A 13,310-nucleotide genomic window follows, 5' to 3' on the forward strand; every position below is an offset into this window, starting at 1 on the left:
AAACCATGTGGATCCTGATAAACTGCATCAGACAACAAAGAATAAATCAACCAGTTGTTTTGGCTGCTGGCTGAAGTTTACTTCACACCAGACTGACCATGTGAATAATATTTCACCACTCAGTGTGTTTGGATTTGTGAATAATTCAAGAGGTTTGTTCTTGTTTTTGTCCTAATAACAGCGTGTGTTGACTGGCTTCTCTGTGGATTTCAGTCATCAATGATGTATGATCAGATGTATGACTATTTAGAGTTATGGTTTCAGCCTGGTCGGAGCCCTATTCCATTATAAAAATGTAAATATCTAAACACAATTACGTGAAATTAATTATAATAATTATTAATACAATTAATAGTTATTAGCACTATTATGTCAGTAATATTGTCAGAATACTTGGAGGCCAGTCTATGACCTCAGTCATATACAGTATGACAGTATATATGACATCAGTAGTGTGACGTCAGTACCCATTGTCAGAGTACTTATGTCAGCATCATTTCTCTCTAGCCAGAATAATGTTGTCAGCTAGCCAGACATACGGCAAACTGATCTCTGCCACGACAACAAATTGTGACTACACGCGAATGTCATTGTGCACATTGTTCCGTTCAATGTAAATCAATCAAGAGAAGACAAGCATTAATAATGGAAGACATAAGGAGTCTTCCGCACTTTTGCGAGGGGGAGGTTGTCAAAGGATTCGGGAGAGGAAGTAAAGAACTGGGTATTCCTACTGCAAACTTCCCAGACTCAGTGGTGGAACATCTTCCTGCAGATATTGGCACAGGAATCTACTATGGCTGGGCTTGCGTAGGAAACAGGGACATCCACAGAATGGTGATGAGCATCGGTTGGAACCCTTACTACAAAAACACAAAGAAGTCCATGGAGACACATGTGATTCACATGTTCAAAGAGGACTTTTATGGACAGATTCTCCGTGTTGTAATGGTGGGCTACCTTCGTCCTGAGAAGGATTTCAACTCACTTGAAGCCCTAAAAGTGGCAATAAACAATGACATAGAGGAGGCCATGGTGAAGCTAGAACTCCCAGAGCACCTCAAGTTGAAGGAGGACAGCTTCTTTACCACAGCCCTAAACACTTCATCAACCACACCCACGGCTTCATCATCATCATCATAATCATCACAGACGATCATCAGTGGTCAATGATCTTTGCACACACTATATACTCACAATGCACATCCTGGACCTATTGTCTATGATGAATGCATCAACTGGCATTTTTCTTTTAAGATTGTCTTTCTTTTGTCTTAAGCCTGCAACATACTAAAAACAAGATCAAATGCTTTCAGCCCTTTCTTGACGAAACAAACAAAGGTCTCTGAGGACAAAACTGTTTTATACTTGTGTAGTGCAGTGAGTCAATTATGACCTATATCACAGACAGTGTTTGCTTTGGGGTCTCTATGGTGATATTTGACTACCGGTAGTTATCTTGGAAAGTTCAAACCTAACCTGGGGAGAGGCACAACTTGCTGCACAGAATAGCAGATAGTCACAGCCTTATATTCCACAAGGGGAGGAAGAAGAGGATTCAATGTACATTGCAAGTGTTGGGCAGTGAGGAGGAGCCTGACTAGCTGCTCAAAGCACTTCATAGTCACAGCTGTAAGTGCAACAGGATGGTTGCCAGGCAGAGACAGGTACATTGGTGTTTTTTTAAATCATGCAATGACTATAGACTAGAGCAGGGAGAGGTTGAACATTTCTGTAAAGCAAGGTTATTACAGTTAACTGAAACTAACAAATAACAAAAACTAGAATTGGGAATAAAATTGTTAACTGAAACTAACGAAATAACGAAAACTAGAATTGAAAAAAATAAATGTGTTACCTGAAACTAATGAAATAATAACTAATGAAAAACTAGAAAAAAATACATTTTATTTAATTGAAATAAAAACAAAAAAAGACTTATGATAACTAACTAAAACTGTTTTGTGTGTTTACAAAACTTACAAAAACAACCCAAAATAATATAGAAAATGTCCTGTGTCAATATTTCATACATAAGCCTAATATTTTTGGGTGGATGTGAAATCTTACCTTCCAACATTTTAGTTGAGACAGTTTTTAGCTCTGTTGTCAAAAGTTTTCCAAAATCTTTAAGAATAAGCCGATCTACATGCTCACAACACTTCACATTGTGCCAGTGTTTTCTTGTAAATTGTAGACGTTTCTGAACTTTTTGAATCTCACCCCAAATACCCCATATGAAAAAACTAATCTAAAACTAAGCCTTTTACACAAATTAACTATCAAACCCACTTTAAAAGAATACTAAAAGTAAACTGATTGAAATCAAAAATTCAAAACTAAATACAAATAAAAACAAAATAAAAATACAAAACTAACTAGAAAAAGTGCTACCACCAGGTCAGGTAGGCTATTGTGGCCTCCTGGTGGCGCTAAAATAGGCCAATGTGAAAAGGGTGCTATTTCTTCCTCGGCCTAGTGGGAATGTACGTGCAAAATTTGACGGAAATCGCACGCTGCGTTCATGATTTGAGTCATTATGTCTCAACTGTCTCAACAAAAAAGGTTGAGAAACACTGGTGTAAACAAAACACACCTTGGGCATGGGTCTAACCATAGATATATATAAAGGCTAGATGGCTCAAGGGGGCGGCGCAAGCGTAGCTCAACCGCGGCCATCTTGCGACGGTCACTCATAACATTATGTCTATGGTGCATATACTTTGAAATAACCATAGCGTGCTCAATTTTCATCCGATTTTCAAACGGTTTGGTGTTTTGTAAACACCAAAGATGTAGTTATGATACTGCATACTTATAATTATAATCATGTTTTTTTTTTTTTATACAATAATATCATAACTACATCATTGGTGTTTACAAAACACCAAACCGTTTGAAAATCGGATGAAAATTGAGCACGCTATGGTTATTTCAAAGTATATGCACCATAGACATAATGTTATGAATGACCGTCCCAAGATGGCCGCCATGTGGCGACGTCGTACTCCATTGGCCAGCAGCGCGGGTGAGTCATCTAGCCTTTATATATATCTATGGGTCTAACAACCCGATAAGCAACCCTACAACAAGTAAAGTGATGCCAGCATGTTTTCATAATAATTGAACTCCGCTACCTCAGGTAGCTGCTCCCCTCTCTCCAGGACGTCCCGCAGGTAGCGCCCCCTCTCGCTGTGGGACTGCAGCTCACAGCACAGCAGCTCCCCTGCTGTGACCCGACGCAGACCAAACTTCTCCTCCAACTTCTCACACTGGACAGCCTTCCCCGAGCCTGGACCCCCTGAAATCACACACACACACGCACGCACACACACACACACACACACACACACACACACACACACACACACACACACACACACACACACACACACACACACACACACACACACACACACACACACACACACACACACACACACACACACACACACACACACACACACACACACACATGATGAACAAGGTGGTGTCACTGTTGATATGAGTGTGGTATTGTCTAACTGGAGGGGCATGCTTCCCATCTCTAAATGCACATTATCTGCAATAGGCAATGCCATTTTCTGCACAAAACATTTGTATATATTAGCAGCAACACTTGTACTATAGCAGCAATAGTAACAGCAGCACCTAGTATTTTATACTATACTAGTAGTCACAGCAGTAGTCACATCAACATAACACATTTGTGTAAGATACCTTGTATCTATATCCTATATTACATTTGGCGTATGTCCCACAATGGGTATGAATTGTCACAACGTGACATGTTACATCATGACCCCTGTTATGTCGTCCAATGTAAAAAACATTTAAGAAAATGCCATGCTGCTACACTATGTCATCCAATGTAAAGAAAAACATTTATGAAAATGCCTACTACTGTCATGCACAATATATCGAAAATGTATGGTTGTCGCAATATCAACATGCACAATATACATATTGCAAAAGGAATATACATATCACATTTTGGACAATCCAGGTATAAATTATGTTTTTGTTTAGATTAGAAGAAAATGTTTTAAGGGGAGCAGTGAGAAACTGTATTAGTTAGTGGTATATATTCCCGCAGCCAGGTGCAATGTTTTCAGTAAAACCATGTTGTTGGAATGGAAATATACAGCTATCTATTTTTTTCTTTTTTCAGTTGCTGCCAGTGTGAGCACAGGGCAGGACCACAAACACACGCACGCACGCACGCACGCACGCACGCACGCACGCACGCACGCACGCACGCACGCACGCACGCACGCACGCACGCACGCACACACACACACACACACACACACACATACACACACACACACACACACACACACACACACACACACACAAACAACAAACATGCAGACATGCACACAAACATGCACACACGACACACCCACTGCACTGGGCCACCCTGCCTGAGGGTCAGTCACTCATGCAGAAAACACAGAATGACAGAAGATGGGGAGAAAAACCCATGATGGATGGAAGGATGGAGAGACTACGGAAAACAGACAGAAGTAGAAGAAAGCAAGTAAGAGCAAGAGAGTGTGTGTGTGTGTGTGTGTGTGTGTGTGTGTGTGTGTGTGTGTGTGTGTGTGTGTGTGTGTGTGTGTGTGTGTGTGTGTGTGTGTGTGTGTGTGTGTGTGTCTGTTGTATTGCCTGTACTGCACAATTCAATTGAGTGTAGGTCACCTGTGCCTCCTCCTCTGCAGTGCTGGCAATCCTGTTAATTGGAAGGTGCCAAGTACTGTGGAGGAGGAGGGGTGTTTGGTTTCATGGGTTAAGAAAAATATGTTTTTTGATTGTCTTGTGAATGTATGGGTACCCAGCAAGTAATATGATTTTGATGGTAAAATATTTTGTAATTGTGTAAAATAACTCATGGGCCTTAGTTAGCCAAATTTGAGTTAATGAGTTGCCAATTACAATCTTTTTTTTTACTAGGTTTGTCCCACCTGTTATAAAAAGGAGGCTTCACTTTTGAGGGTTTAGTTGAGCTTGGGCTAGAGGCAAAGTAACAACACAAAGGGAGTACTGCCAGGGTTGAGTTGAGTTCTTCGTTTGTTGTGTTTCCTTAGTTAGCTCTCAAGTGTTTTGGCCAATTTCTTTTTTTGTCAAGTTATTGTCTCGTGTTAGCCTATACGCACTGTGAATTATTGCACCCTTTTATTGGTGTACCTGACGGTACATAAATATTAATAAAACCTGCATTCCTGGACTGATTTTTGGAGCTTTACAAAACCCATGATGGATGGAAGGATGGAGAGACTACGGAACACAAACAGAAGTGGAAGAAGTGGAAGAAAGCAAGTAAGAAAGTGTGTGTGTGTGTGTGTGTGTGTGTGTGTGTGTGTGTGTGTGTGTGTGTGTGTGTGTGTGTGTGTGTGTGTGTGTGTGTGTGTGTGTGTGTGTGTGTGTGTGTGTGTGTGTGTGTGTGTGTGTGTGACTGTGTGATTGTGTGCCTGCCTGATGTGCTGCCTGAGGCTCAATGGCAATCTTCTCTCTAGCAGAATGTGGCTGTAGCACACATGTTTTTCAAAGAGGAGGCTGGGGGCCGCCAAGTAGGACAATTTCTTACTTGTGTTTTCTTCAACAGGGGTTTTTCAAATGAACCACTTAAATCCTAGCATCCCTATTTAATTCTCGGGGGAACTAATAGCCAATGTACAAGCTCACAACGCGTCGCAGTGCGGCGCATTGTGAGATTTTGTATAGACTAGAGTGAAAAAAGAGCAGACCAAGTGCAGAGCCAAGTTAAATGTCTGAAAATACATATGAATCCAACATATTGGATTCATAGAAAAGATAGATGTTTGATGTACACGAAGAAATAAAAACATACATTTACACAACTCTGATGATAGTGCTGTCAAATTAAGTTTATGAAGATATCTATGACATCTATGACAAGGTTTAATCTGCAGCACAATTTTATACAATATATAGCAGGGGTTTGTCTCTCTCTCAGCTAACGGGTCCTTGGCCTGAAAAACAAGTTTTAAGCCATTTTACAATAGGGGGTCACAGCCAGTGGCTATGGCTAATTGGAGGTCCTTGGCATGGAAAAGTTTGGGAACCCCTGGTCTAGTAGGTCTGCAAGTATTGACATACAGTATATGCACTTCCACATCATTAACCAGCACTAGACACTAGACAGCACTATCCCCCAGTCAAAGAGAAATTCAAACTTCAATTTCCCATTTTTCAAGAGAAAAATATTTCTTAAGTAATTGGCACCCCACTGTGCTGTGGCCAGTGTAGCTGTTGCTAGGTGATTTCATTATACGGCTGGTACACTTGCGATGGGCATAGTGTTAGAAAGGCGCAGTGCTTTTTCACAGCCAGCCTGGAGCACAGTAATAAAACTCAGAGTGAACTCAGGGCTCATATTCATTAATATTCTCCTTGAGTCTGTAGGTGTCATGTTCTCTCTGCGGTCTACGACGGAGGGAGGGGGGGGGGGGGGTTCAGGGGCCTGGGGGGCTGGCCACCCAAAACATTCAGCCTCATCATTTCTCAGAGTAAAGCGAGGTCATATATTCACCAGCCATGGCAGTCAAGATGGAAGAGGTCCCGACCCTATCGCGGCATTGATTCATTCATTCATTGTACATTCAGTGCATTTTCTCTAACAGAATTTATTCTCAAACACATCACTTCCATCCCAGACTGAACCTTCCTCACGTCCTTCAACAGTATGTGAAATAATGATCAAGGTCAACTGCGGTGAAACAATATCACCACCGCAAAGTCAGACTGGCTTCAACAATGTAACCTGTCATAGAACGCAGCTGTGTTGAAAGAGGGACTGTGCAATGGAACAAAATTCACTGATACAATAGTCTCTTCTTCTGGGAATTGTGGGTGGGGCCTTTTGTGTCACCTGTGTGACTGTTGATTTGTTTTTGTGGTCTCTGCTTTTTGCCAGACCCAAGGAGTCGGGCTTACATGAGGCTTTGTATCTGTTTTCTCCATACATGGGCATGGTCACTTTGTCCTGGTCCAGCCAAAAAAAGTCTGTCCCCCTTTCGTCACAGAAGGGACATAGAAGGGACACACGTCATGCGAAGCCCGGCCATTCAGATTTCAACCACTAGGGGTCTGGCAGTACCAGGTCTCCTGGTTCCCTTGTTTGTTTGTCTGATTGCTAACAGTACTAATTGTAACTCTCACAAGCTGAGTACAATACACAAGGTACAGGGCATATTCAGAATGTATTTAGTTCAGAATTTATTGAAAGGATAGTCCCTATAGTATCTCATTTGTGAAGGGGTATTATACAGACATGCAGTAATGCAAACAAAACATTACATACAGCAACAGACACACACTACTACTGTGTGTGTGTGTGTGTGTGTGTGTGTGTGTGTGTGTGTGTGTGTGTGTGTGTGTGTGCACGCATGTGCCTATGCGGGTGTGAGAGTGAATTAAACCATCACAGCTGTGTTCTTGATGAGAGCCAAAGTGACAGATGGAATGTATCAGGGAGAGATGGAAAAGTGAGAATAGAATAGGACATGAGTCAAGGAAAGAGGGAGAGAAGGTAAAACTCATGTGGATCTTGGTACCCCACATGGGAACAGCGTGACTCCAATGTGAATCAGAATCTCAGACTTCATATAGCCAGCCTGTGACATCAGTCATTTGTGACGCCAGTCATCTATGACATATATCTACAGTATGACCCCAAATTTGGGTTAGGGTTATGGCCAATTTATGCTTGTAGAAAAGTGTCGAGGGAAAACAATCCAAAAATGTGTCGCGGAGAATGTTGTGTACCTGTGGAAAGATGAGAGGGTGCAGATATTTTCATAACATGTCGCGTACACTGATTTGGCTGGGAAGACGGGGTAAGCTCCGCTACCACGGAGATGTGTGAGAGCACATTCACTTCCTTGTTTACATTTTCTGATGAAACTGGTGACGAGTATGAGATTGAATGCTCAAATCTCAGAACCTAGTGAGACATGAAGTGTGACGCGTTGTTCGACACAAGCATAAAGGGTTAGGGTTTTATTTCAAATATTTCACTCGATGTCTCGCTATGGGAGAGCGCCCTCCGGCGTGATCACACAGAAGTACACCTTCATAAACTTCCAGACAATCCTATTGGCTGGACTGACCTTCCTCTGACTGGAGGTCCCGCCCTCCTCCTATATCAGTCAGTGGATGGGTCATTTTCCCTAATTCAGTTTCTCTTCTCGTTCGCGATCGAGGAAGCACCTTCTCAGTCCACCTTATGAAGTCAGTACGGCGAAAGTCTCAACAGGACAGGATAATATCCCGGACCGCGAGACGCTACTGATGGTAGGTGTTGACTTTCTTTACAAAACCTGTGATAATATCGCAAGTTGCCCTGCTAGGAACTTAATACGTTCCATAGCCAAGCTTATTAAGCTAAAAAGAAAGCATAGTCTGCTTACATAGTAATCGTGATTCGAAGGACAAGTTTAATACACTCTCCCTAGTCTCACCCTGATTACTAGCCACAGCTAGCCCTGAGCTAGCTGTAAAGAACAACACGCCAGTATAATATACTCGGCCCCAGTGTTTGTTTCTTTCAAGCCTAGCAGCAGGTTGCCAGAGGGAGAGCCCTGAGCTCTCCTCAGCCCCACAGACTGCTAGCCACAGTTAGCCACGAGCTAGCTAGGGAAAAACAAACATGTGAGCATAGTCCGCTCAACCCCTGTGTTTTCGTTTTTTCCCTCCTCCCTGTTCTGTTCCCTAAAGCTTAAAACGCTTAACGTGAACGTGGCCTCCACAACTCTGAGGAGCAGGACCGGGTCCAAGAGCCCCGGTCCCGCAGAAAAGAGTGTGGGACGCCACCGGGTAGTAGTATCATAATACTACCGGCTAGCGTAGCATGTCGTCACCGAGAGCTTAACAAGCTCCCACTAGCGACACTTCTTGCAGGCTACCATGCTAACACAGGGTAAACACGACACCTTAACATCGTGTTTTTCTCCGGGGTGACTTCTCACCCACAAGCTAACACCGAGTAAAAACACCAGCGTCGTCCGCTCTTAGTGTGCTTTCTCCGGGTCAGCTCTGCACGCCACCAGCTAGCGCCATAAGACACCAGCTAGTTTTTAGCATGTTGTCACCAGTGAGCTTAATAAACTCCCACTAACAACACGTCTGGCAAGCTATAGCAAACACGACAGCGTCCCTGCTTTACATCGTGGTTTTTCTCCGAGGTGTTTCTTAGCCAAGAGCTAAAACACTGAACAAACACACCAGCGTTTACACTCTTAAATGTGTCTTTTCTCTGACCAGCTTAATACGCTGCCAGCTAGCTTAGTGCGTTGCCATCGGTGAAGCTTAAAACAAGCTCCTACCAGCAACACGTTACACACTGCGTGCTAACACAGAGTAAACACGACAGCATAACCTGCTTCACATCGTGTTTTCTCCCAGAAGGGGTTTTAGCCACAAACTAAACACCGGGCAAACACCAGCGTAGTACGCTCCTACTGTATTCCTTCAGAGACAGTCCTGTACGCCGCCAGCTAGCATAATATGCTACCGGCTTGCTTAGCACGTTGCCATCGGTGAGCTTAAAGCTCCCACTAGCAACACGTTTTGCACACGACGTGCTATCACTGAGTAAAACATGACAGCATCACTGCTTCACATCGTGTTTTCGTCTCTAAAGTGGCCTCGTAGCCACGAGCTAAAACCGAGCAAACACACTAGCGTTAAACGCTCCTAGTGTTTCTCTTTCAGCTCTGCAAGCCACCAGCTAGCATCATAAACTACCAGCTGGGCAGGCTACAGTTAGCTACACGCTAAAACCGACATCGTGTTGTTTCTCTGGGACAATAAAAGCTTAGAAAGTTTTTCTCCCATACACGACTCCCCTGTTTACAGACCTTGCCACAAACAAGCTCCACGCGTGTTGTGAACAATGACCGCTGCAGTCCAGCAACGAAGGGACCCCTGTCCCTCGAAAGAGTGCGGGGTCTGCGGGAATAGAATGTCGGGTCGCGACGAACACAACTCATGTGTTATTTGCCTGGGACCAACCCACGTAGCCCGAGGGCCGTGTGAGGAAGGTCCGTTCCGCATAAGTATGTGGACTAACCGAACCTAGGTTCGTCAGAAAAGCGGGCCAAACATTTCCAGTCCCTTCTACACCAAGTTAGGAAGAGGACATGGACGAGGCCCAAAAGTTACTCCGGGGTACAGATTATGTCCCCTATAACCAGGTCATTGAGCAGGCGACTGGCCAGTAAAACGAGCCTCTCCCCACGACTCATACTCGACCTCGAGTTGCCAGCGGCGTAGCCTATAGCCACGAGCCGCGGCCAGTATGAGAGAACGGTTTTAATGCCTACTCCTGTTGGCAACCAGCACTGGGACAACAGTTGACGTGTCCTGGGCTGAGCCCTACTCTTCCGCTACCCGTGGAAGAAGGGGTGGCCACACACCTCACGTCAGAAGCCACGGCTCTGACACGAGAGCCCAAATCCATTGCGAAGCACGCATCGCCTAAATGGCAGGCGTTCTCGCTTGCAGCTTACAGGCCAGGAGGAGCACCCTAGCCAGCCAGAGGCAGGCCTCGGGTAGCTACTCTACAAGAGTGAAATACAGAAAGGAGAGGGACATGGCTGGGACTATGTCAGGAGGAGACGGTGGACACCGCCTCCCCCTCTCTCTCTGGTGGTCCTGGAGTTCGGATGGCCGGGTGGGCGAGGCGAACACGCTCCGCCGCCCGATGGAAGAGAGAATAACTTTACACACTATACATTATGTGGATAATGTTGTGTGAATATAAACATGAGTTACGACTGTAACCCCGGTTCGATGATACTATGACCACGATGTCTCCTTGGCAAGACATCAGAGTGGTTATTGGAAATTGAACCCTCTCTACCTGTTTCTCCAATAAAATTCAAACCGTTACAGCCTGAATTTCAGGGGCACGGCAAAAAGAAATGAAACAGGACAAAACCAGAACATAAGGGACACACGCTCGCTACCGCAGAGGTCTCACAGACACTTCAGGGTAGCGGGGCGAATACTCGCCATGAAGAGATGGCGATTACGCCCTGTCCCCAAGGGAACGGCTCACGGTCGACTCTGTTCAACCACTATATGGCGCCATGGCACCACAATCGAGCCTAACCAGTGTTGTAGGAACCCCACTGTATGATATCGGAATGGATAAGGTGCAACACACCACAGTAGGTGCTGCACTCTATATCCAGGGATGTATACTACAGTTCGCCTCGAGACCTCCCCAAGCTAGTGGAAGCGATCTTCTCATAAGCAGGGGACAGGCGGGCGACTTTCTACAGGAAGATAATTCTCCCTGTTAGGAAAACGAACTGTACAGGAAATACCAAGAGACCAAGCTAACAGCGGGCTCTATTCGTGCTATTCCTGGTCAAAAAGAAGGGGGGGGGGGCTGCGTCCGATACTGGACCTAAGAGCCCTCAATCAGTATCTAAAGGTGTTCAAATTCAGGATATTATCAAATCCGTTCTCTCCGCATGGTGCGTCAGAGAGACTGGTTCACATCGATAGACCTAAAAGACGCCTAATTCTATGCTCCTTTTTTACCCACCACACAGAAATCTCTGTTGTTAGGGTTCTGAGGTTAAATTACGAATACACGGTGCTACCGTTTGTAACGTCCTCAGCCCCAGAGTATTTGTCGAATTCACGCAGGTTGCGATTGGCCCTCTGAGGAGAGAAGGCACTCGCATAACGTCTTACATAGAATGATGGGCTGCTACAAGCCGACTCAAAAATCAGCGGCAAGGCAGCATACTCGGAAAGTGGTGTCTCACCTACTGAAATCAAGTTTTCAGGATCAACTGCGTGTTGGTGCCTGCACAAACAGCGAATTTCATAGGCAGGACTCTGAACTCACTATTGTTCAAAGCCAGTCCGCCACTGAAAAGGATCAGTCCTTTTTGTCCTGCCTGGCACAATTTTGCACGGGCCGGAGGGTCTCCTTCAAAATGTGCATGAGAATATCAGGTATGAGGGCCTCAGCCGTATCGCTAAGACAGGCTGGGCAGTTGCGGTCGTGTGTTGGTCACAGAGAAATGTGTGTCAGCGCTGTGTCGCTGGAGGAATCTGTGATTCATCTCAGACGACTGGTCTCTGCGCCTGTCCCTGTTAGCTCCCACACTCGTGAGAGTGAGGGACCAGGGGCTGATGGTGATACTGGTGGCCCCAGAAGGGGTCACTGGGTATCAGTCAAACCTCTCTTGTACGACCGCTCATGGCTGCTTCCGTAACGCAGAAACATGCTAACGCTAGCAGGGGGCGAGTTATTTTGTCCCTGACCAGTACATCTGACTCTCTGGGCTCAGCCCATGAGGGGATGAATCTGAGTGCCGTGGGGTCACCCCAGAATGGTTTGAGACATGATGCGAGACGTCTCGCACTGTGCCGTTCCATACCAAAGTCCATTGAGTCCTTCTACAGGACCTGATGGATAGGGGCAGAGCTTTTTCCTCAATAAAGTCTGCTTGGCGGCTATCTCAGCCTGCCATATTACTTGGGGCCGAGACGGTGGGTCAGCACCGCCTGGTTTGTCGGTTCATGGAAGGGACAGAACGTCTCTTCCCGAGTCAAAAGTCCCCGGTCTCGCCCTGGGATTTGAGCCGGGTGTTGGACTCCTGTCCAACACTTTTCGAGCCTCTGTGTCAGATTGACAGAACAACTGTCAATCAAGACTATGTTACTGATGGCTTCGGTGACTACTGTAGAGCTCAGTGATCTTCATGCACTGTCAAGTACACGCTGAGTGTACGCAGTTCAAGGAAGGGGCTACAAGGGTGGTTGTCAGACCCAAACCTGGGTGTGGGCCAGAGAACCCCTTGGTACCAAGTGTCCTTGTGACCTTGGGTGCGTTGCACCCGCCTATTTTTCGCCTCTTAGGAGGATGAAAGGTTACATTGCCTTTGTCCGGTTCGGGCTTTGGAAATGTGCATTGGCAGATCTAAAGGCTTTGAGAAAGTCAGATCAGCTATTTGTGTCATGGGCTCCACGGATAGTGGGCTAGCCCATTGCATAACAGACACTTTCCCACTGGATTGTAGAGGCTATTCAGTAGCCAATTCCAGTGGTGGGATGCTGCCCCAGTAAAACGGAGGGCACATTCTACGAGGGAAATAGAGACATCATGGGCCCTCTTCGGGGGGGTCTCCATCTGAGATGTCTGCAGTGTGGCATGTTGGGTTTAGGCCTTGACATTTGCCAGGTTCTACAGTTTGGACGTAACTGCAGCCCCTGTGGCGCATACAGTACGGTCCTTAGTGTAGCCTCCAGACACGGGGATC

At 45.4% G+C, this 13,310-nt stretch overlaps 1 protein-coding gene across 1 annotated transcript in view; it reads right to left on the bottom strand.

Annotated features, from left to right (window-relative positions):
• The window catches only part of ak5 (adenylate kinase 5), a 70,602-nt gene that overhangs the window by 5,825 nt on the left and 51,467 nt on the right, over positions 1 to 13,310 (bottom strand). Inside the window, exon 11 of the mRNA XM_084058668.1 lies at positions 3,138 to 3,301. Coding sequence (XP_083914794.1) covers positions 3,138 to 3,301 — 164 coding nt within the window. The remainder of the gene's footprint in view (positions 1 to 3,137; positions 3,302 to 13,310) is intronic.

The sequence above is a fragment of the Gymnoscopelus microlampas genome, assembly GCF_963454915.1.
Source record: "Gymnoscopelus microlampas genome assembly, chromosome: 5".
Classification (NCBI taxonomy): domain Eukaryota; kingdom Metazoa; phylum Chordata; class Actinopteri; order Myctophiformes; family Myctophidae; genus Gymnoscopelus; species Gymnoscopelus microlampas.